Source organism: Gymnoscopelus braueri, assembly GCF_963280865.1.
Source record: "Gymnoscopelus braueri genome assembly, chromosome: 22".
Lineage (NCBI taxonomy): Eukaryota > Metazoa > Chordata > Actinopteri > Myctophiformes > Myctophidae > Gymnoscopelus > Gymnoscopelus braueri.
The window spans coordinates 29,902,319-29,927,937 of record NC_137624.1 but is presented as its reverse complement, the minus strand read 5'-3'; the positions used below and the strand labels follow the sequence as shown (position 1 = coordinate 29,927,937).

Sequence of the window (25,619 nt, the reverse complement as noted above, 5' to 3'; positions counted from 1 at the left end):
AGTAAAAGTAAAAAGGTATTCGCATTAAAATATACTATAAGTACTGAAAGAAAAGGACTCATTTTGCAGAATTTCCCTATCACAAGTTGACAAATGCATAAAAATGCTTTCGCATTGTGAGCTTGCCTTGTAGATTTTCAAATATCAGTACAGTATACATACAGTAGTATGCTTGGGCTGAAGTGGTTAATGCATGTTTTACAATAATAATCAAAATCTACAAGGTAACTAGCATTAGTAACTTAAGTTGTCAAATAACTGTAGTGGAATAAAAAGTACAATATTTGCCGCTGAGATGTAGTGGAGTAGAAGAGTAAAAGTATTGAAAATTGTACTCAAGTACAGTACTTGAGTAAATGTACTTAGTTACTTTCCACCACTGCAAAGCATAGAAGACATTTTCACGTAAAAAGACACGGCGTCGACACTGTTGTCAGCTGAAAACACGTCATTTTGTATCGAACTATAAGGCTCGAACTATAACGATATTAAGCCCTTTAACGTTAAGGCTTAATATCGTCGCTCGAGCTCTTGCTAGCTACCCAACAACAACAACATACTACCTGGTGTGTTTTATCTCCAAGTTATCGTGCTCGGCACAAAATGATAATGGTGGCATTTTAAACATAATTACCTCGTCTTCTGACAGTCCATATATGGGGTCGAAATTCGTAGCCATTCCATATATTAGGCTGTGGACCCACCACAGGTCCAGACAAGAAACAGTGCTAGTAGCCCAGCCAGCTAGCCGTGAACAATAGTCTCCTTCTCCCCCTGTCTGTCTGCCTGTTCTGTCGTGGTGGTGGAGGCAGGGGTGGTGGAGGAGTGGTGGTGGTGGTGGAGTGGATTCACAAACACACACAGTCCTTTGTGGTGTGTTTATTATAAGTAAAGCCTCGACGCCAGCGTTGATCAGATGATCTGCCTGATCAATAACTAGGGAAACAACTGTCAGAAATGTTTCCAAACAGATGGCAGTGGCTCTATTGTTAACTCCCTCCTAGAGCTAATAATCCTCTTGACGTTGTGTGTCTGACAGCAGCTCTACTGTGACTGACTTCCTCTCTCCACAGCGGTTGCCAGCAGAATGCCAGGCTGGAATCAATTCCGATTGGCAGTTTGAAGATCCGGTGTAGACCGGATGCGGAAAGGTTGTGTGGGCGTGTGTGCGTGTGTGCGCGTGTGTGTGTGTGTGTGTGTGTGTGTGTGTGTGTGTGTGTGTGTGTGTGTGTGTGTGTGTGTGTGTGTGTGTGTGTGTGTGCGTGCGTGCGTGCGTGTGTGTGTGTGTGTGTGCGTGTGTGTGTGCGTGCGTGCGTGCGTGCGTGCGTGCGTGCGTGCGTGCGTGTGTGTGTGTGTGCGTGCGTGCGTGCGTGCGTGCGCGTGTGTGTGTGTGTGTGCGTGTGTGTGTGTGTGTGTGTGTGTGTGCTCGTGTGTGCGTGCGTGCGTGTCTGCATGCGTGCATGCGTGTGTGCTCGCGCGGATACTGTAGTAGGCGGGCTCTAGACCGGATCAGAGCACTGTCAGAGTGACAGGAGGTTAGATGCCACTTGACAGTGTCTGTTTTCCTGATTATAACTTGAAACAACCACCTAGTTTGAGAAATTCCTCAAAAAAAATCAAGAAAGGAGACAAAAAGGGCAATAAAATAATAGTGGGTGCGTGAGATTAGTTTCCTGAACCCCCCCAGCCCACCCACCCGCACACACGTTGTTGGGGAGTTTGGCTTGTCCTGCACCGCCCTCTAGCGGCCGTATTCACGATAGCAGCACTCAGCTGTACAATATTTCAGTGAAATGTTATTAAATAATTACTTGTAATGTTTTACTTATAATTGCAAATATCTTCAAGCAGCTCAGGAACAGCGTCGACAGACTGGAGACAAGTTCCAGCAAAGGCCTCTGTAACTTGCCGTTGCCGAGACGCTAGAGATCGAGAAGAAGCAGCTCAAGAGTCGACGAGCTGGAGAAGAACCAGTAATCGTGTTGAGAGAAAGCGGCTTATTGAACAGGTTGCAGAAGGAGAATGACAGTACGTTAGATGTTTTTGTAAGTTCTAACAGGGTGAATTAGAAGTACGTTAGTAAATATATTTAAGCAAGAAAATAAGTACTGTAATAAATGTGGGTTTTGAAACCAATAGTCAATCACTCAGTCTGTGCTCCTCTCTCGCACCTGCAGTCACTGTCAAATCATGGCTGTAGAATACAACTCTCGTAGGCGTATTTATGATTCTGACGTTTTGAAAACGTCAGAATCATAAATATGTCTACGAGAGTTGTATTCTACAGCTAGTCAAATCACTGAATCCACACACATAATAGTACTCATTGTGATTGCTAGAGGGTCTGGGGATCTTAGTATAAATTGTATGTATGTTCACTTTTTTGTGATTTTTAGTCCTCCCAAAACAAACAAAAATGTTTAGCTTTTTTCATTCTGAATTGATCCTTGGTCCTTTTGTATTTTTTTTATTTGTAAAAAATAAATAAAGAAATGGCTCATTTTTTAAAATCATAATTGAAAAATCTTGTAAACGCTAATAAGAAAATCACAAACATACCCTCCTCTATAGTGGCAATCTAGATGATCATCAGGATGGTGGGGATTAGTAGCATCAGGCTGACACCAGCTATCGCTATGGTAACAATAGTAATCAGGCAGAGGACATTTTCATCTGTCATCTTTAGTTTCCTTTATGGTGGAAATACTCTGTCTGACCTGCTCATGAACAGAGGAGTTTTCCAAGTGTCAATACCACTTTACCTTTAAAGGAAGTGGAGATGCTGAAATGACGTCACAGTGATGTATGGGTCTTACGTATGGGTCTTGCATGTGAGGGGTCAAACCCTAGTTTGACCCCTCACATGCTACTTAAAGCAGAATTACATTTTGTAAATGTGTCCATGCATAAAGTTAAGGGTACCCCAACTTTCAGCAGCTGTCACAGATAAACCTATGGAAACTGAATTTCAATCTTTGTAAGATGTGTTACTAGACACCTTTACAAACACATTGGTGAAGACATTTCTTGGTAAGGAATTTATTCTCAGATTGGAACTTTTTCTGATAATATTCCCCGACCATACTTCGCCATAGTGACGTATGACCCTTCGTCACTAGAGCATCAGTAATAATAGTAGTGTGCTGTGAACAGGTAGCATAATTGAACACCTCCAGCTGAGAGATCGGAGACAGTGACTTTCAAAACACAAGTGAATTATTCTGCAGTCTAAAAGGGATTCATTATGTCCCTGAAGCCCCGGAAAGTGAATTTTGGCGAGATATGGAAGAAGCTGCGGACTACAATCGAGGCAGTTCTGATGCTTCACGATGTGGAGATGGCTACATGGAATGACTGCTTCTCTGACATTTATGCCTTATGTGTTACAGACCAAACACCCCCTGATGAAAATCCCTTATATAAAACAACCAAGGACTTTCTGGAAAGTCATGTCCATTCGTTGTACGAGAAAGTTAAGAAGTCAAATGAGAAGAATTTACTGACGTACAACAATTACTGGGAATGTTACAGCAAGGGGGCTTACTACATGCATGATTTATACAGGTATCTCAACACTCATTTCATCACAAAGAAAAAACTAGTGGAGGAAGATCTGCAAAACAGCTCCACAGGTGAGGACATGACTAAGCCTTTGTACATCGGAGAGCTGGCGTTAGATGTTTGGAGGAAGTGGATGATCGAGCCCCTCCGGCCTGTTCTGATCCCTATGCTGCTCAGAGAAATAAAAAATGACCAGAAAGTAATTCATGGAGTCATCAACTCCTTTATTCACGTTGAACAGTACAAGAAGTCCCAGATGACATTTTATCAGGAAATCTTCGAGGAGCCATTTCTGAACAAAATGGGGGAAGATTACACGCAGGAAGCATCTAAACTAATGCAAGAGTCCAACTGTTCACAGTATATGGAAAAGGTCTTGGCGCAGTTGAAAGACGAGGAGGTGCGATTTCGGAAGTACCTGCACCACAGCACCTACATCAAAGTCATCCACAAATTCCAGCAGACGATGGTGGCTGACCACCTGCAGTTCCTCTTTGGGGAGTGTCAGAACATCATCCGGCAAGAGAAGACAGACGACATGGCCAACATGTACACCCTATTGCGGGATGTGACCAGTGGCTTACCTCACATGATCCACGTGCTGCAGGTCCATATCCACGATGAGTGCCTCCGAGCCACTAGTAACCTCTCTCAGGAAAATATGCCAACCCAGTTTGTCGAGGCTGTGCTGGAGGTTCACAGTAAATTTGTTCAGCTCATTAGCACAGTTCTGAATGGGGATCACCATTTCATGAGTGCACTTGATAAGGCTTTGACATCTGTGGTGAACTACAGGGAAACAAAATCCATCTGCATAGCCCCTGAACTGCTGGCCAAGTACTGTGACAATCTGCTGAAGAAGTCTGCAAAGGGAAGGACGGAGAGCGAGGTGGAGGACAAACTGACCAGCTTCAACATAGTGTTCAAGTACATCGACGACAAGGATATCTTTCAGAAGTTCTACGCCAGAATGCTAGCAAAGCGGTTAATACATGGCTTGTCATTGTCAATGGACTCAGAAGAAGCCATGATCAACAAACTGAAGCAAACATGTGGCTACGAGTTCACGAGCAAGCTCCACAGAATGTATACAGACATGAGTGTGAGTGCTGAACTCAACAATAACTTCACCAACTTTGTTTTCCAAAAAACAAAAAAGAATGTTGTAGACATCAACTTCCACATCCTTGTATTACAGGCAGGAGCTTGGCCCCTCACACACGTCACCTCCTCCACCTTTGCCATTCCTCAAGAACTAGAGAATAGTGCACAGATGTTTGAGGTGTTCTATAATCAGAAATTCAGTGGTAGAAAGCTGACCTGGCTGCACCATCACGGCACAGGTGAGGTCAAGATGAACTACCTGTCCAAGCCCTACGTAGCCATGGTTACCACATACCAAATGGCCGTGCTGCTGGCCTTCAACAACAGCCAAACAGTAGTGACCTACAAGGAACTGCAGGACACCACCCAGATGAATGAGAAGGAGCTACAGAAGACCGTTAAGTCCCTGTTGGACGTCAAGATGCTCAACCATGACTCTCAAAATGAGGAAATGGAGGCCGAATCCACGTTTTCATTAAATATGGGATTCACCAGTAAAAGGACCAAGTTCAAGATCACAATGTCGATGCAGAAAGACACGCCACAGGAGATGGAGCAGACAAGGAGCTCTATAGATGAGGACCGCAAAATGTATTTACAAGCTGCTATAGTGAGAATCATGAAAGCCCGCAAGGTGCTGCGACACAACGCCCTCATCCAAGAGGTCATCGACCAGTCCAAAGCCAGATTCAACCCCAGCATCAGCATGATCAAAAAGTGCATCGAGGTGCTCATTGACAAGGAATTCATTGAGCGCAGCCAGAGCTTGGCAGATGAGTTAAGCTACGTGGCGTGAAAACAAGAAGGGCCATCCCCTGATATCCTCCCGTCCCAAAAATAAAACACACTTTCACAGAAGACCCAACACATTTATATGGCAGTATGGATGTAGTTCCCCAACTGGGGTCAGACACGGTAGAGAGAGGAGAAGAGGACGAAGGAGGAAGAGGAGAGAACATGGGGTGGAGAGAGGTAGAACGGGATGAAGACTTTTGATAGGGGGTGGGGATGGAGGGGTAGGTAGAATAATAATAAGGTAGAGGAGTGGAACATGGTCATATAAGTGAAGGTGTGCAGGTGATTTTTCGTTCTTTTTCTTATACATTTTTGTTTGCCAAGATGACTCGACTTTTCAGACACCGCCACCGCAGCTCCAGTTAGCCGGTGCTTTTATTTAATTATTTTGTTGGTTTTAATGAATCCTTTTACTTATTTGGCAACAGCATTGATATGACTGTAGTACCCTTTGGAGGATGGATTTGGATTTTTCTTAAACTAAGCTCGGCATTTATTTTGTTATTTTGTTCGTTTTACTTGATCTTGTGAAGGTGATTTTTTTTAGCTAAATAACCTTTATTTTAATTATGTTATTTATCCCCTTTCCCAGAACATGGGTTATTAATTAATGTAACTATCTATGCCAATGCCTGTTGGGAACGCATTACCCTCGGTTTTGCAATACCCATTGTACCCGCTGTCAGAGTACTTGGAGGCCAGTCTATGATGTCTCTACTATGACGTCATATTGGTGACATCAGAGATCTCCATATATGGGCATAAATGTTTTCCACTGCCTTCTGGTTAGTTGTCTCTAGAAGGAACAACAATATAATACCATAATATTTTTTATTATTTTTATTATTTATTTAACATTTTTGTTGTGAATAAGTTTTGTGTACATAGTTAACTGTGTACCCGCCTTCATCCTTAATATATATTTTCTACTTCCCTACAGTAGTATAAAGCTGTTGTTTTGTGCAATAGTCAAAATGTTTGTAGTATTCACTTAATGTTGAATATTTTGCATTTTTATATTGATTGTTCATTGCTATTTATTTGTCAAAATGTTTTTGTTCATTTCTTTTATTATAATTTAGGCAATTTGATGGCAATTGTTGTATTTTCGTACAGCATAAAGCACACACAGACAGCTTCATACCATGTGTTCACAACTTTACTTCCTCTTTCTTCATCAATACAATAGGCCTACACCTTTAGTCCTTTACTCATTAGAGCCCCATTAGAGTCTATATCACTGCAGTGCATCTTATTGTTCTTCCAGACCACACACAGTATATCACAGCAATCATAGCCATTCGGAATAAAACATGAAAAATCTCAGATGAAAATAGAGTCAGGCAGAATAGAATTGTGGGGCCTGGACTAAATTAAATGCAACCTGACAGCGCGTCGCGAGTTCGATTCCCGATCCCGACGGCCTTTGCTGCATGTCTCTCCCCATTTCCTGCCAGCTTAATGTCCTATCAAATAAAATAAAATCTTTTAAAAAACAAATGGGTGTGTGGCCTATATGGTCATGAGTCAACGAATCCAAGATGAAAATGTTGGTTCAAGAGTTACAGTATGGGCCAAAACGTAAAAAAACCTGATATCCCACCACCATGAGGCTGAATTGCTGGTTTGAAAAATGTGAGGTGGAGTATCTTCCTTGGCCTACTGGGAGTGTGCATACAAAGTTTTACGGAGATTGGTGTCCAAGATTAGATGCGCACAGACGGATACACAGTAAACTAGAAAAAGCTCGGAGCACAAGTCTCCGCCAGGTCAGGTAGGTTATTATGGCCTCCTGGTGGCGCTATAATAGGCCAATGTGAAAAGGGTGCCATTTATTCCTAGGCTGTGCACGGCAATCTGACACTGCATGCATGATTTGAGGCATTTTGTTCTAAAAATGTGTTTTGCTAATTTTGACCTGCTGGTGGCGCTATAACATGCCAATGTTAAAAGGTTCCTCAACGTAGTGCAAATGTGCATTCAAAGTTTCACTACAATCGGACGCTGCGTTCATGATTTGCGGCATTTTGTTCAAAACGGGCCACTCCTGCAAACATTACATGTCAATATTAGCCAATCAGGATGGAATATGAAAAATCAAACAGATCCGTCTTGATCACATGACTATAGAGATCATGTGTACCTATTTGCGTGAAATTTGGATCAAATCTGAAGGCTTAATATCAAAAAATGTGTTTTACATAAGTCTGCCTCCTGGTGGCGCTATAAAAGGCAAATGTGAAAAATGCAGGGCAAAGGTTTTTCCTTGGCCTCTAGAGAGTGTGCATACAAAGTTTTACACAGATCGGTGCAGTTATAGGTAAAAACACGAATCGGCCTGTTACAGCGCCACCATGAGGCTGATTTGAACATTTTCAAATGGCATTTCTTCCTCGGCCTAATGGGAATGTGTGAGCAAAATTTCACGGAAATTGCATGCTGTGTTCATGATTTGAGGCATTTTGTTCGAAACGGAGTACTCCTGCAAACTTTGAAAGCCAATTTTTGCCAATCAGGATGGAATATGAAAAATCTGAAATTAGCCGTTTCTTTTAATGACTATAGAGATACTGCGTACCGATTTGGGGGATTTTTGGCCATAATCTGTAGGAGTACTGTCCAAAAATGTGTTTTGCAAAAAGCGGCCTCCTGGTGGCGCTATAACAGGCCCATGTGAAAAATTTGGGGCAAAGGTTCTGCTCTGGCATCCAGGGAGTGTGTGTGCACAGTTTCTCTGCGATCAAGCCAACGGTGCCGGAGATTAGCTGTACACAAAATGACAGAATGACGGACGGACACACGGACACACACACGGACACACGGACGGACGGACAGGGGCGAAAACATACTCTCGCCATGCCTTTCGGCCTGGCGGAGACAACTAGTCTCCGACTCCCGGTCTGTAGGCTTGACAAACAAAATAGTTTAAGCTGTGCACAAGCTACTGGGAAATGTAGTTCAGTAGTAGCTCAGCTATACTGCCAAACTTGTACTGTATGCACAACATTTTCTTTTTATTTGCTCAGTGTTCAGTTGTATCGAACGTCACCAAAATATTTGACAATACACCTGAAACTAGCAGTATTATATGTGATAATGTTCAGAATTTTCACACTAACATTTTGACTGTTGCATTTTAAACTTTCTTTCTTCAACCATAAAAGTATCTGGGTCCGTACAGTTCCCAAAAGGGATAGGTTAGAAATCTCTCCCACTACTCCGACAAAAAAGATTACACTGATTGGCAAGCTTTTGGCTCTTACAACAAACTACTTTTTGGCCTATAACATTTAAACTGTAAGTGTCACTTCTGAAGTTAGTTTGTGATGACTAATAAAGGTGTTCCTGGGCCACGTGGTGATTGGGGAAGGGGTCCAGAGACTCCCGACCATATACCCAAATACAGTCACTGCCATAACATATTGGCCATTCCCCTCCAACATTGGAGATCTACACAGCTTCCTGGGCGTCTTATTATTGTTCATTTCTACAGGGACTTGTAATGTTTGACACTTGCCACTTACACCGGCCCAACAACCTTTGGACAGTAAGATGTAATATTTACAGTAGGTCAACCTGGCTGTCACCAATGGCCTGTTCGGGGGGTCTGTCACCTGCCACCAGTATAACACAGGTGAAAGATCCCTGTAAAGGAAGGTGAGATGCAACAGCTCCCAGTGCCTCAGTGCCTGCTCCATCCCACAGTCCTCCAGATGGTCCATGGCTCGGTGGGGGCCGGCCAATTTGGGGTCTCCAAGACGCTACAACAACTTTGGATTGATGTCACCAAGTGCCGAACGACAGGGCCCTCTCGGTTGCCACCCCCACTCTATGGAACTCACTCCCAGGCAGTCTCCCACTGCCTCCTGCCCTCTCTGTTAATATCACACTCAAAACCAACTTCTTCAGACTTGCCTTCCTTTTCCACATTTCTATTTTTAATTGTTTTATTCCTCTTTTGTAGTCCCTATTTATTTTTATAATAATTTATTATCATGCTGTGTTTTAATACAAAATAAAAGTTTTGTTTTGTAAAGTGTTTATAGGAAAGAGTATAGGTAAGCCCTATACGTTTTATGTATTTATTATTATTATTATTATTATTATTATTATTATTATTATTATTATTATTATTATTATTGGGCCTCAACATTTTGGGCCCTTTCCTAGTCATAATGGACCAGACTGCTACATGACAGCAAAACTGGTGGACGAGATGTTCTGCTAGTTCTGTGCACCAGGGGAGCTCTACAGTGAGTGACCACAACACCTTGGCACAACTTTAAGGCCCTTCAGGGGCTGGGGATCAACTTCAGTGACTATAGGGATCAAGAAAATGAGAACTATCATGCATCGCCTTGAGAATCAATGGAGGAATATTATTTCCTGCTCAATTAAACATACGCCATCACAAGACCAGGAGGAGAGCAGGGCAGCACGCTACACCTGCTATGTGATGTAAAAATAGCAAATATGCTATTCTTATTGACAAAACGGTCTAATAGCTCCTATGGTTAATAAAATAGAATAAAATGTTCCTATTCTGATGAGAACTTTAGCCAAAAATAGCAGATCTTCAGGCTTGGCATTGTGAGCTTGTAGATCTGCTATTTTCGGCAAAGAGGTTTAGTGTAGAGGGGGGAAAGAGCTGACCAACTACAGAGAGAAAAGTCAGGTTATTGACGGTTCAAGTGGAAAAATGTCACAAAATACACATTATTATGAACACACTGATGATGTTGTCAAACAAGTCTAAGAAGATATCTATGAAATCTACGAAAAAGTTTAATTTGCAACACAATTTTATACAATAAGTAGTGGGGGTCCCTGATTCATCGCTCTCTCAGCTAGGGGGTCCTTGGTTGGCCTGAAAAACGTTGAAGACCCGGGCCCTGCCGTAGGCTATTCGGCTACCCGTTGTCGGTCACGTGGTTTCATCATATGCGCCCGTGAAGATCGAGCCGCTCGTCTGGATGCGGTGGAGGACAGGACAGCGTGCGTCATTCTCCGTCTGTCTCCGGTGAAGCGAACAGTCAGTCACTAGTCGGTCGGTAACATTCATTCATTCCTCCCCAGCGTTGCGTCTCCACTCAGGACTACACACCGACGACAGAAACTGAGATTTCCTTCATTTCATAGACATAAGGTTAGTGAAAACGACCTGGGCAGCTTAATGTCTCAGTCTAATAGAGTGACATTAAGTGATTTCAGCAGACATCAGCAGTTCTTGTAATGCTTTTCTTTTACAGTCATGTAACTCAAACTTCAGCTAAATTGTCTGTTGACAGTTTCTTCTAATTTAGTTGATTGCACTGCAGAAAGCGTAGCGAAGCAGTTAATTAAGCCCTTGTATGGTTTTGGATTCAGCTGGTTCTTGAGCTTAGTTATTCGTGTTCTTTTTCATCTTTGTCAAATGGTGCTATTGCCCAGTGGTTCTCAACCTGTGGGTCGGGACCCTCAGGGGGGGTCCCTTTGGGGGGGGTCCCCAGATGACAGTGAAGTTACAGTTTAAGGGCTTTTAAGACCTTTTTAATAGCTCAAAAAAAGAAAGAAAGAAAATAAAAAGTCCATTACTGCATCCAAAGTAATCAACAAGCTATACTAAAAAAAACAGTTCAAACATTGGCCAACTTGTCAAATAATATATAATTGTGAAAATAGCCTCACAATGCTAGTTTACACAATATTTGTCTGTGGAACAGAGTCAAACAAAATGTAATGCCTCAACTCCTACAATTCCAAGTGCTTGTCAGGGTGGGGGGTCCCCAGTTCAAATAGGATTATTTTGGGGGGTCACAGCTGGCTGAAAAGGTTGAGAACCACTGCAAATGTAAGTAGGTTGTAGCCTACCTGTATAACACCAAAGGAAGTTCCCCTATGTTTATGTTATGAGCCAAATGATTTTAGTGCTATTTAGCTCCATTTGTTTTTCTTGTGTGTAGGCTACAAGGGATTAGACTTGGTGCATTGCTCTCAGACACATTGAAGAAGACAGAAAAGTATCAAATCCAAGAGTGAAGTTGCAAATAGGTATAAGAGTAAAAAATTGTATCAAGAAGTATAGGGTCATACCAAGTGTGAGCAGTCAGTGTGAATATTATTGGACATTAATACTGTGATGAGACAAGTGATCTCTATCAACTATTGCACACACCAGTTAGTGTTGCATTAGATATTGCAATGCACATATTAGATATTGTACACACAGACACTGTAGTACAGTATGTGCAATAGGTGCATGTGTGCAAATATCAAGAATGATGTTTGCAACAATGGATACTAGCACTTCCAGTCTGATTTACATTGTGTCATATAACAAATGAAAATTGTCAATCTACAAGCTCACAACATATTGCAAAAACATATATGTTGTTATAATGTATAATTCATATTCCTATAATCAAGCATATACGGACACCAGGTTCAAAATGGTTAATGCCCAAGCACATCTCCAGCTTTTTATAACCACTTAAACCCTATTTTATACTAGCCAATGTACAAGCCCACACAGTGGCACACACTCAGATATATTTTAGTTCTTGCCTTTTAATGACATATGCCCAAAAATAGGGATGCCAAGTTGAAAGTTGTTAACTATTGCAGCCTTATTCGACTTCACAGTCCATTTATGCTACTCAATTAATACATTATTTGATTACAATCGAGAATGTTATGATCAATTAAATCAAATAGTTGTATTAACTGTTGCACCCCTCCTTAACATAGGGCTGAGGGAACATATAGAAGATTGGCTGCGAAAATTAATCCAGTGAAGAATACTTTATACTGTGAATTGCCGCAAAACAGAATTGTAAACCATATTGCTGTCACTCACTACCAGACCTGGTAAAAGGAGCCTACGGTACTTGAACTACATTATGATAGAACATCCACGGTTGCTTGGTTGTACAATGCACACACACTAAATGCTTCCTTGCAATTCTAGTAACTCTCAGCTTTCCCAGATCAATATTACGTGCAGACACTAGTTTTGTTCATTTAGTTTAGTTCATTTATAAACAGTCAACATAATTAATAGGCCTAGTTGAACTATTACTGTAGGTAGGACCTCATTTACATATTGTGAGCTTCTGTAGCCCTCCTGTATACTGAACAAGGGGCTCATTAAAAGGAATAAAGCTATGTTGCTACAGTAGCATTCTCCTGGGACTGTTATCATGAGCTGTCCCATGAGAAAGGAACATTCTTTATTAATGACCTCTACAGAGATTACAACATATGTTCATGGGATCATCTTGCTTCATCAGCCACATTTTTGCCTCTACATGTTATTTGACACATCCATCCAACACCATGAAACTGAACACTATTTAGAATTAGTTCTGAATAATTAACTTGCCGTATGTTGCCTCAGGTCAGGTGTATCAGCCTTAAAACTGATTTATACGTCTTTGTGCGACAGAGTTGCATGCCAAAAATCTCACAAAAACGATATGGTTAAATGGTTCTGTTTCCTTTTTTACAAGCATCATTCAGGTGTTATTGCTGACACAGTCCAGTGTATGCCCTATTTTAGGTGATTACATTTTAACGATTCTAAATTACATTTTGATTATATGGAACCACTGCAGATGCCATTGTAATGATAAATGTGAACGTGCCATTTTATCATCACTTAACCACTATATACTTAGTTGTCCGGGGTCCCCCAGGGCTCTATACCTGGTGCTCCTTTTTTCCCGCCAAATCTCTTCGCTGAAAATGCCAGATCTACATGCTCACAAGAGAGAAACTAGAAATATTGCTTTGCAATTGTCAAGATAACGCTATACCATTTCCTCCTGACATGACGGACTATGTATTTTGACCTTGATTGTGACCATGACTTTAGACCTTTTCAACCTAAATGTTAAATATCTCTTTGGGGCAACCCACTGATCATTCTCCACCAAGTTTCATGAAAATCCACCCATCCGGAACACCCAATTGGGTGGGAGTTTTTATTTATTTATTATTACATTATGACAAATAGTGGAAATAACCATCCTCACAATCACCCGAGAAATTAAACACACACTACACATTCAAAACAGATTTAACAAAAAACCATAACATAAACAAACAGAAAGCATGACATGGCCAGAAATAGTGGACATTCAGGTCATTTAGTTGTTGTTATAGGGAGCTCTTCTCATGTTTGCCAGCACTTCACCAGCTAAGCAGCTTATTCCATTTGTGCCATTGGTTACGTAAGCAGAAAGCTAGGCTATATGTAGCACGAGGCTCATGCGGCACCCTAATGCCAATTATCAGATCATGGTGAGGTTGCTGAGATAAACACGTGATGGAGAAGAGTAAATAACCAGCCACTGGCTTTGTGATATCTGTTGATTGTATGATGCCCTATAAATGGCAACTGGCTATAGAAATGTTTATAGAAAACATACATGAAAATTACCTGTCTTTTATGATTATAATCATAATTAAATAAAGGTAAATATTTTGAGTTCTTGTCTTGTCAACAGTCCAAACAACTAGTTATTTTCAATCAGGTGTGCAAGCGGAACGCATATAGATAGATAGAAAAATGCTCACTCGCTGATATTGTACAAAAGGAAATGTCTACACTGGGGTTTAAGGATTCTAAAATCGTAACTATTTACTATTTTAGTGCTTTACGAAACAATAGTGTACAGCATACAAACAAATCAAATATTAGTAATCTAATGTTAGAAGGCATAGGAATGACAGATTAACTGTATAAAGAGAACAAAATCCGATTTCAATATAAAGAATTTTACAGTGGTGGCAAATGTACTCACATACGATAACAGGGACATTTCTGTCTACTCATTCTGTGTGTCAGCGGAGGGCTGTGGACAGTTCATTAAAGGACAACTTTGTTTTTTTACAACCAAGGTTTATATTTTAGCTTGTAATTAAAGTAAATAAAAGATGAGTGCTAAAATGTTTTCATTTAATGCTTTCTATAGTTTTAGCAATTTCTCTTTACAGTGGGCGGGGGGCATTTGGGCAGGTGGCTAAATATGTATTTTTTTACACAATAACCCGGCGATTTCTTTATTATTATTTAGCTCTTCTAGCCCCCAATAACTCACATCTGGCCATCAAAGACCACAGGACCTTTTTCATTGTGTAAAAATATATATTTAGCCACCTGCCCGAATGTAAAAAAGATCGTGAAAATTGCTAAAACTGTAGAAAGCAGTAAAAAGAAAAAAAAATGAACACTCATCTTTTTTTTACTTTAATTACAAGCTAAAACATAAACCTTTGTTGTAAAAAAACAAAGTTGTCCTTTAAGCTGCCTACCAGTGACATCTCATCGTTAGGCAGGTTTGGCTCATTTCAAACAATATTTCAAACTTTTTATTTGAGTTTTTATTAATGTAATAACAATGGCTTCTATTTCAGCATGCTAACTTTCCAGGAAGAGAAAGGCTGTAGTTTCTTTTAGCTTGGAATCCCCATCGATATTATGTCAAGGTTGAAAATGGGTGAAGTGTTCCTTTAAGTGACGACTGACGAGTACACAATGATGTATACTTTTAGAATGATTACCTAAATTACTAAATTACTATTACAAAATAGTCTATACATATTAAATATAGCAATTCAGTAACATCCCAATTCGGCCTGCATAGTTAAGAGTTTTAAGTTAAATCACCATTTGCACTCAGCCTACCTAGCAGACAATGTATAACATAACTAAAATTGTAATCTTATATTTTACTGCTTTCCAGTGGCTAGCTAAAGTACTTGTGCTTGTGTCCTTACATGCTGCACAACATACAAGAGGAATGGGTAGAAACCTGTCATGGACTAGAGATGGGATATCTATTTTTTAACTGAAACATTTCTTTCTTTTCTCATCTCACACCTTTTTAGGGGCACTTGTACTTTCTCTGAGAGTGTACAAATGCACTTCTAAAGCACTATGGATTATGAAATTCTATAAAATATTTTTGCATCCTTAAATCTCAGTGTGGATATTCCTTTCGTGCTATATCAGTGTGTGTGTGTGTGTGTGTGTGTGTGTGTGTGTGCGTGCGTGTGTGTGCGTGCGTGTGCGTGCGCGTGCGTGCGTGCGTGCGTGCGTGCGTGTGTGCGTGCGTGCGTGCATGCGTGCGTGTGTGTGTGTGTGTGTGACGTGCGTGCGTGTGTGCGCGTGAGCAGCCTTTGTGACTTTGTTTTGCAATGGCTATTTTACATTTGCTTTTTAATCCATTTAGACCTGAGGCCGATTCTAAATCAGTAGTTCTCAAACTTTTTCGTGCCAAGAACCCCCAAAATAATATGTGTTTGGCTGTGGACCTCCCATCTAAAAAAATGTTGTGCCAGGGACCCCCCTAGAAGAGAAGATTTGTGTTCAAAAATAAAAAAAATATTCAAAAGTTTCAACACTTTCAAGATTTTTACAAAAAAAATCAAAAATAGCAGATTGCAATTTATCAATCATGTCCCTTCGGTACAATTTTACACTCTATAATACCAGCAGTTGTCTCAACCAGATGGACCAGAGCGGGTCAAAAAGTTATTAGTGCTAAATGAGAATTAGGGCACGGTCACACGCACAAGTCAGATGCATCCTGTTCACTTCCATTCTATGGAAGTGAACAGGATGCGCATGTCACAAGCTTCCCATTGTGACATGTCACGTTCAATGCGTGGAGTTCAAAATTGGTAAACTTTGACTGGGCGGCCGTCAACCAATACCGTAGCAAAGAAGCACATGGTTGAACGAACGACACACCAGCAAACTGGCACTGCATTAGCTACTCCCTTTCAGACGCATATGTGTGACTGTACTCTCACTCAGTGTGTCGTACTCCAACTGACTGTTCATCATTCCAGTAAACAGAGGAAATGCAGAAATACTATAATAAAAGGTAGAGGTGGACTTTTTGCTGACTGTCATTAAGTTTTTGCTCATGCATCTTCAGCTATTGCATTGAGCAACTCAATGCAAGTGGATGGGAGGGGATTTCCGGTGCCCTCTCCATTATTTTTAACTCTATGGGCATAAGCCTTAGCTCACATTATGCAATCAGCTATGCGTTCTGTGCCAGCTGGTAGTGGTAGAGGGAAGGGGACAGATGTATTTTAATCCAAGATTTAATGACACGCACAGGACACAAAGATGTATTTTTCCCCTCTAGCTCCCTTATCATGTTTACTGTAAATATTTTTATATATTTAAGTGTATTCTAGGCTATTAACCCATTAACTGCCAGAGGTATTTTCATATTTGAATGTGCGCATTGCTCTTGTTGTAGCAGCCTGGTGGTTTTATTCAAACACTGAACCTACCCAATTATTTCAGCAATCATGCATTACTTGTACATAACTACGAAAGCAGACAATGTTCTTTTCCTGAAGCAATTAGCATTCATTATTCATGAAATCTTCAAATCACCAGTCGCATGTAAGCACTGGGCAATTAATTAGTTATGCAGAGAACATTCTAATTTTTCATGTAAATATGACATGGGATATAGTTGTTTGGATATAGTTGTATGTTTTTATGTGGATAATAGTTAACTTTATTCATTATTCAATGGAATCAACCAAATAATAAGCTAATTCTATTTCGTCAAAATGTTTACAAATTTATTTGTCCAAAAATTGCCTTAAAAAATATGGGCATGTCTGTTTTCAGTATATTGATGGTGCACAGCCACCTCGTGCAACAACTGTGTAGAGTCTTATAATGTCTGATCAGTTGAGATCATGAAGGAGAGATTTCGGACAGTTCTGCAACACGCATATTTATATGACATCTTCATGTGTTTCCAGTTCAAATCTGCTGCCGAGCCAACCAAACAAAGCTATGGGAAAATGAACCGGGACCGGAAACAGGTATGCCACCTTCTGGAAATTCGGGACTACAGTTATGCACAAAGCTGGACCTTTCAATGTCCTTGATATACTTAGGTTTCTGTTTAGGTCTTCTTCAATTCAGACCAGATGTTTTCTATTGGCTTTAGGTCTGGAGATTGCAGAGGCCATTGCAGAATCTTTATTTTGGGCTCATGGAACCATTTCTGTGTTGTTGTTGGCCTGTGTTTGGGATCACTGTTTGGTCAATCTGTTCTGGTCCTCATATTATCTGTTTTGTTTTCTCCACAGTGCTCAGACATGGTGCCAACATCATTTGGCCCCATGATGAAACCTGTGGCATCAGCTCTGTTTGTGACACTACTCCTGATGGGACAGGCTAAAGGAACTCGTAAGTCACAGCCTACAGAGTATCATTGCAATTTCAGAGGGAGTTCGTTGTGAGATTTATTTAGATTTATAGAGATTTATTTCCTGTCTATGATGACAGCAACAGCTAGAGATGATATTGTACATAGTGCTGTCACAATTTGTGCTTGCATGTGGGGAATAATAAATCCAATATATTGGGGTATCAATAAAGGCATTTGTTTGTAAATGAAAGTAGGCAGCACTGGATTTTTAACAAGTGCAGTGAAGCGACGGTGTCGCATGCCGAAAATCGATCTGCAAGCAGAGCTTGTAGAGCTCTTTTCGGCTAATGACACTGTCATACAACAAAGTATAAATCAGGCTTCAGAGTTTACTGTGAAATTAGTTGCTTAATTTCAGATTATTATTCAGATTCAGACCTTTACACAAACACAAATCCCTACAATCTAAGAAATGGGAGGTCACTGATAGTCAAAGGGCACCAGATGTCCGTCTTCCCGAGAGCTTATATGCTTTTGCCTAGGATATAGGTCATCTGGTGCTCTACCAAAAAGTATTGGCAATGTTTTACTGTTTGATGTTTAGAGTGCATTATGTCCTGAAAATGAGTTACAAGGATAGAGGGGATAATGTCTTGTTTGTCTATCATGTAGCTCTATTGCTAGTTGTTACTATCGTTGTTATAGATTTTTCATTATTGACTAAATTGATTAGTCTGATTACCCACTTAAGAGTTATTTCATACTTTGTCTTACAACAAGGCCAATGAAAAGAAATGTGACACAATATTATGTAATAATATCAATGTATTATTTTATTAAAATCGATGAAAATGAATTGATTAAATCAATTATTTCGATTATCTGTTGCACCCCTAGTCCTCTTTAATCTGTAAAAAGCATCCAAATTCTGTTTTGTGCTGTTACGCAATGGTGTTTGAAAGCACTGTATAAAAGCTGTAATACAGGATCACATCCATCCCATGTGTGAAGCTTCTTGTGGCGTCTCTTTCAGGCTACACCCCTCCAGGAAATCCCAGACTGACCAGCTGTCGTTCCCCAGAGAAGGAGACATTCACCTGTTGGTGGGAGCCAGGTTCTGATGGAGGACTGCCCACCACCTATGCCCTGTACTACCGCAAAGAAAGGTCAGTGGTGATCCTTCCTTCAGCACTGTTCTTTTGCCAATTCATCATCATGTGTGTGTGTGTGTGTGTGTGTGTGTGTGTGTATGTGTGTGTGTTTAACGGTATGTATATACACACACACACACACACACACACACACACACACACACACACACACACACACACACACACACACACACACACACACACACACACACACACACACACACACACACACACATACATATATATATATATATTGCATTCCGCTACTATGTGTGAATAGGGGAAGGGAGTCAACATCATGTGTTTGTGTTGTAGATGCAAAGAAAGGTGCTTCTTGCAATATACTTCATATGGTTGTGTGGACCTGCTGTTATTTAGTACTATGGGGGGATTCAGAAGGCCCCTATTTGGTAGGGGACATGTAGTATGCTCCCTCAGATTACCTAAAAGCAGATCCATTCATCCTGAACTAAATACATGTATTGCTCATTTTATATTCATTAAAAATATTTTCATTCACTTTAGTTGTCCTGACTGAAATGTAATGACATACTGTACCATCTCTATATCTCTCTGACATGGTAGCTCTGACATGGTGTACGAGTGTCCAGATTACCAAACAGCTGGAGAGAACTCCTGTTTCTTCAACAAGAACAACACCTCTATCTGGATCAATTACAACATCACTGTGGTGGCCACCAACGCTCTGGGCAGCAACTTATCTGAGCCTGTAGAAGTAGATGTGGTCTATATTGGTGAGCAATGGTTACTTTTGCTCTGCTCTTGTGCATTTTGTTCCTGTTTGTTCACATGAATTAGACACAGGGACAGATACTAATTCTAAGTTAACTATGCTATACAAAAAAGAACCAACCCTGCTCTCAGCAAGGCAGCAGCAATACAGTTACTGGGCTTGTTGCTGGATCATTTGTTTGCAAAATCGATGCTAAAATTTTATATTAAAGCTGCAATCCATAACTTCCATGTCTTACATGGGATTGGATCCCCAACACCAGGGTCTAAATTTATCAATGGAAGAGTAGGGAGACCACCTACATATAACCACTGCAGATGTGCTAGTTACTGTATATTGTATTATCATACGACACAGATTAATAAAAATAATGTTTTATTTATTAAAATAAGGATTGCAGCTTTAAATATGATGCCATGCATTAAGCAAAGTAAAATCTAGCTTTCCTCCTCAAATACTAATAATCCTATGAATTATAAATATTGTCCAGATGTAGTATAGTTATGTAACAATATGAATACAGGTAGTATATGAAGAAACGTTAGTGTTGTGCTTTCATGTCACTAAAGAAAACACTGCTCAATTCATAAAGTTTTCAAAATGGAAGAGGGAACTCAAACATTATTTACAAATATTTATTTCTCATCATGTGGCTTTGAGGCTGCTAACCTGCAAATGGTCTGATTCGACTAGAAGTAGTAGGTTTGCTCTCACCGGCCATACACGTAATTAACCTCATGAACCCTAATGTCCCTGTTCTTGAGTGGATAAAGGATTTCAGTAAACTTAGCCTGTGGCTATTCCGAAAGCAGATACTGTAGTGTAGTTTTTGTCTTGTTGAAGTGTACACCAGCTTGCAATTACATGATGGACATGGATGCATCTCTGTCTAGCTGTCTAGCTTTCTATCAGGCTATGCCCTCATTGTGCACCATATCACAGCCAAATCAACCCTGTGCATTTAATGATATTATCTGATTAATCAGTAATCGTTGTCTGAGCCTCCAGTTAGTTAATTGACTGTACGTAGTCATGATGACTGACTTAGCTTAGCTTGTCAGCTTATACTGTATACTGTAAGTGTGTGTGTGTGTGTGCGTGCGTGCGTGCGTGCGTGCGTGCGTGCGTGCGTGCGTGCGTGCGTGCGTGCGTGCGTGGCACTTTTGGCAGTATCTGTAGCTCTCTCCACCACAGTCCTTCATTCGACCCTCCGTTGAGTTGCTTTTTAGAAATAGTTAATTGATTTCACAATAAAGACACAGACAATTTGAAACATAAACTCCAGGGACATGGGGAAAAGAGTTTATAAATCATAAATCACGTCACCTTGGTCACACCGCAAACAGTCCTTCGGATCTAACCCTCCACTACGTTCTTCTGCCCCTGGAGTCAATGGTTATTTAACCATCGTTATGACATCACTGAGGTGGCCCAAATTACCAGGTCATGACAAGCTAATCTACCCAAGCCAATGGGAACTTAATTGATTGACAACCACAAGTGACATAAAAGTAGCACCAGCTAAGTAGCTTAGTTGAATGTATCTACTCATTCTCTCAACTGTGCAATATCTTGTATACTGGATCAGTGCCTCAAAAAGCCATGTGTTTTGTTGTTAGATTCAGAGATTAATATCTCTCTCTTTCTCTTTGACCTGCTCTGTCTTTTTTCATAAACACAAACACATGTGTCTCCTTCCACTCTGTCTCTTTCTAGTCCAGCCACACACTCCTGAGAATGTGACAGTGGCTTTGATAGAGGACAAAGACGGACCCTTCTTCAAGGTGTCATGGGAACCACCCCGTAAAGCAGACACAAGATCTGGCTGGATTACGCTCATCTATGAACTTCGTGTCAAACTGGAGGGAAATGAGGAGTGGGAGGTAAATAAATATAAATTTTCCACAGATTAGGTGGTTAGCACGAGATGACATTTCACCAGGGAGCCTCCAATCTCCTCCATCTCATGTTTGGAACTTTTCTGTTAACTGCTTCATTAACTTGATATAATTATGATACAAAACTGCACATACTTGCTATTGTTGCCTTGTGTGTGTGCATGCGCGCGTGTGTTCGTGTGTGTGTGTGTGTGTGTGTGTGTGCGCGCGCGAGTGTGTGCATGTTGGCAGTCACACATCATATGCTTGTGGTTCCCAGGAACACCGTGCTGGCCAGCAGAAAACATTCAACATCTTCAGCCTGCGTCCAGGTGGGACATACCTTCTTCAGGTGCGCTGTAAGCCAGACCATGGCTTCTGGAGTGAATGGAGTTCCACCACATACATCAACGTTCCCGACTGTAAGAGATCCTACAAACCGATACATGAAATACTTTGTATTTTGATATGATATAAATATATGAACAAATGGTGAGGTGAAGACCATTACAATTCATAGATTCTCCGTATTTCAACTTTTAATGTTATTTTCATATTAATCCCCTACTTCGTCATAAGTAGCAAAAATAGCCAGTCTACAAGCTCACAACATGGTGCATCGCTACATGTTATAAGCTTGTAGATCTGCTATTTGTGCTATTTTAGAACAATATTTTAAGTGATAGTGAAAGTGGTTAAGTGTGTCTGGGTTTTATACTGTAAATAGTGAACCAATGAAAAGTATTAACAAGAACTTGTGACTAAATAATAACTATTGGAATACAGGTTTGCTTTTTGTAGATGTGAGTGCTTATTTTTTCCTTTTCCTGAAAAGTAACAGTTTTGGACATACAAGGTTTCCACCCGACAGTGACAAAATGTATGTTGTGTGTTTTAGACATCCCATATGAGAGGTCCATGTCGATCGTCATCACAGTCTTCTCTGCCTTTATCTTCCTCATCCTCACATGTTTCCTAAACACGAAGATCCACAGGTGAGAGAATGACAGAAAATACAAATAATATATTATATAGTTTTATTAATGCATTTGATGGAATTAAAAGGTAAACCATCAATCAAGGAATTACATAAAAACAATAAAAACATTCCTATTCCTAAAAGGATTTTTTCTTTTACAACTCAAGTGTCAAGCACTGCCTCCTGCCACCAATACCTGGTCCCAAGATCAATGGATTTGATAAGCAGCTTCTCAAGGTAAGAAACACTGGAAAGAAAGAAAGAAAGATATATATATATATATATATATATATATATATATATATATATATATATATATATATATATATACACACACACACACACACACACACACACACACACACACACACACACACACACACACACACACACACACACACACATATGTATACATATATATCGTCACCTTGCTAAACTAATGGCCTAAGACATTTTTTGAGGAAAATGATATTTTTGCCTAAATCAGCTCCTCATGACACTGGCCACCTCTGGTAAAACCGCCCAACTCCTAATTGAAAAGGATCATGCTGTTCACTCCCCTTTTAGTATAATGGCCTACACTCCCTAGTGTGACTTAGGCCAAAATAGGCATTTTTTTGGCCTAAGTCAGCATGGTTTTGTGACTTAAGCCAAATTATTTGCTGATTTAGGCCATTTTTAAAACATGTTTGCTTTTTGGCATATTTAATCCTATTTAAACCTATTTAAATCTCTTATGTTACATAACTGACAGACAGTGTTATTTCTATTTAAATAGTCATAATTTGTTATAAACATTTTGGGTGAAATGATTAAGAAATATCATATAGTTTCGTTTTGGATCAGTTTTTTATTTTTCCTGAAAAACTTAAAAGAATTACTTAGGCCATTAGTTTAGCAAGGCGACGATATACATTTATAATACATATATACATATATATATACATATATCATATATACATATACATACCGTATATCATACATATATATACACATACATATACATGTACATGTACATCTATATATATATATATATATATATATATATATATATATATATATATATATATATATATATATATATATTATATATAGTGATTTTCCAGTGATCAACAACTAATGTACTGCATATTCCTTTGCATAGGATGGAAGATGTGAAGAGGTCTATCATGCATTGGTGGTGCCTGGTTTCCCACCAACTACCTTGTCTGACCTTGAGCACTTGCTGGTGGAGGACGTGGAAGTGAATGCTCCAGAAGAGCAGGAGCTGATGTCAGAGGAAGGCAAGGACCTCCAGGAGGGCTGTCTGAAATCCAAGGGTTCCCCATCCGACAGTGACTCTGGCCGGGGCAGCTGTGACAGCCACATCCTGCTGATGGAGAAGTGTGGAGAGGTGGAGGTCAAAGAATATGAGAGAAAAAAGGAGGCAGATAGGATAGGGCAGCGATCAGGCTGGGAGCAGAGAGAGGTCAGCCAGGCTCATCGAGAGGGGACCAGCCCTGACATGTGTGACGGTAGGGTGAAGACCTGGCCTTGTGTGTTCTCGCCACTACCTCAGTATAGCTCCAGATCCCTGGTCCACCTGGGCTCACTGGAGATAACCAAGCCGCTCTGCCTCTCTGACAGCTTGTTCCCTCCGCCCTCCGCAACCTCCCAGCCAACTCAGCACCGCTATGGCTCAGAGGATGGCCTGAATCTGGGGTCTGGCCTGGAGGAGTTCCACTTGGGTGGGAAGCAGTTACGGCAGCTCCATGTTTCCCAAACCCAGCCTTGCATGCACCTCCAGGAGGCTCACAGTCAATACAACATTCCCAGCGTGGGGCACAAGGAGGCCACTGGCAAGCTGCAGCTGGCCCCATTCAGGTCCGTGGAGTACGTTGAGGTCCATGAGGTCAATAAGGATGACATGGTGCTCCTCCAGCCCCTTTCATCAGACCAGGGCCAGGGGGAAGCCCTCTCTCAGCTATCCCAGCGACAGGGGGAAGCCCTCTCTCAGCTATCCCAAGGGGAGGACTACAGCAAGGTGAAGCGGGTGGACAGTGGTAATGTGCTGCTACTCCAGAGAGAGGTGGAGGTGAAGGGGCACGAGAGGGAGGGGTGTCCTTGTGACCACCAGGAGACAGATGGAACAATGCAGGGTTGCTGCACAATGTCCGCCACTCTCACTACCCAGACGCCATGGACCAAACCAAATGTCTCTACCCACATTCACATGATGCCACTTCAGGAAGAAATGGTCCTGACAGAAAATGGTTATGTGGACACGACTACTATTCTATTGAATCATTAGGTGTTATTTTGTGGACACATGAGTGAGACAAAACAAGCACTCCCCAGTAACCTGACTCCACCGTGGGTCCGTCAGGAGGTCACTGGCTTGTTGTTTCCGTTGCAGTGCGTTTGGTGTGCATTCTCTCGGATTGCCCAAATTCTGGAGGATCAAACGTATGCACAATTAATAGGACATTGAATACTAAATGAGGGCAAAGATGAGCAAAAGCTCCTTTTGGTGACATTTATCGAGGGAGAAAAAAAACTGGAAAACACTGCAGGATCTGTGTTCGTTTTGGATCGAAAAAGAAAATACACTCCTCAGAAACTGCTGACACTTGGAAAGAAAATATGTTGTTAATTTATTTGTATTTTATTTAATCTATTTAAGATATTTTTTCTTATAATATAAGAGCCTGATAAATACTGGTTTCATTCCACATCTTTCCACTGATGCCACTCTAAATTCAAGAATACAAAAAAACGATTATATTTTTTTATTCATCACAATATTGAATTTGTGGTGGAAGTTATGTGTATCTATGCTGTTGTTACTAGTGAATATCTCTCCGGTAAAACGTGCAACAATGAGTTTTCTTTTTGAAAGATTTTCAAAATATTTCAGTATAAAGTATAAAAGGCTCAACTGCAATTTGTGTGATCTGGTGTAATACCCGTGTCTACAAAATGGTTTGTATAGAACTGAAAATGTATTCTACTGAAATTATTTCTGAAATTTGTATTATGCTGGTAAATAGAATAAAACAAAAATTCCTACTTAAGCATACGTGTTTTTTATTTATTTATTTATTAAGTAGTTATTATTTATTTGTTAAGTAGTAGTTATTGTATTCTGCTTAAATGTATTGCATTATATTATGTGTTTGGAAATGTCAAGCTATTGTGCATGTAGGCTATAACTGGTTACAGGAGTTCGGATAATGCAGGCTTGGT

The 25,619-nt window shown here is 40.5% G+C and overlaps 3 protein-coding genes across 3 annotated transcripts in view; 2 read left to right on the top strand and 1 right to left on the bottom strand.

Moving 5' to 3' along the window:
• nedd4l (NEDD4 like E3 ubiquitin protein ligase) overlaps positions 1 to 1,068 on the bottom strand; it is a 65,067-nt gene extending 63,999 nt beyond the window's left edge. The window contains 1 exon segment of the mRNA XM_080418677.1: positions 635 to 1,068. Within this exon segment, the coding sequence (XP_080274803.1) occupies positions 635 to 679 (45 nt within the window). The 5' untranslated portion in view covers positions 680 to 1,068.
• A 2,176-nt stretch (positions 1,069 to 3,244) lies between these two features.
• LOC308078432 (cullin-2-like) lies at positions 3,245 to 5,461 on the top strand (the record flags this gene model as incomplete). The annotated part of the gene is made up of 1 exon (XM_080419597.1): positions 3,245 to 5,461. The coding sequence occupies one exon, from the start codon at positions 3,245 to 3,247 to the stop codon at positions 5,459 to 5,461; it is 2,217 nt and encodes a 738-aa protein (XP_080275723.1).
• A 3,661-nt stretch (positions 5,462 to 9,122) lies between these two features.
• On the top strand, positions 9,123 to 24,684 carry prlra (prolactin receptor a; the record flags this gene model as incomplete). The annotated part of the gene is made up of 9 exons (XM_080420278.1): positions 9,123 to 9,311; positions 17,572 to 17,671; positions 18,667 to 18,799; positions 19,370 to 19,539; positions 21,255 to 21,421; positions 21,696 to 21,837; positions 22,314 to 22,410; positions 22,562 to 22,631; positions 23,539 to 24,684. The coding sequence occupies 9 exons, from the start codon at positions 9,123 to 9,125 to the stop codon at positions 24,682 to 24,684; spliced, it is 2,214 nt and encodes a 737-aa protein (XP_080276404.1).
• Positions 24,685 to 25,619: the final 935 nt, after the last annotated feature.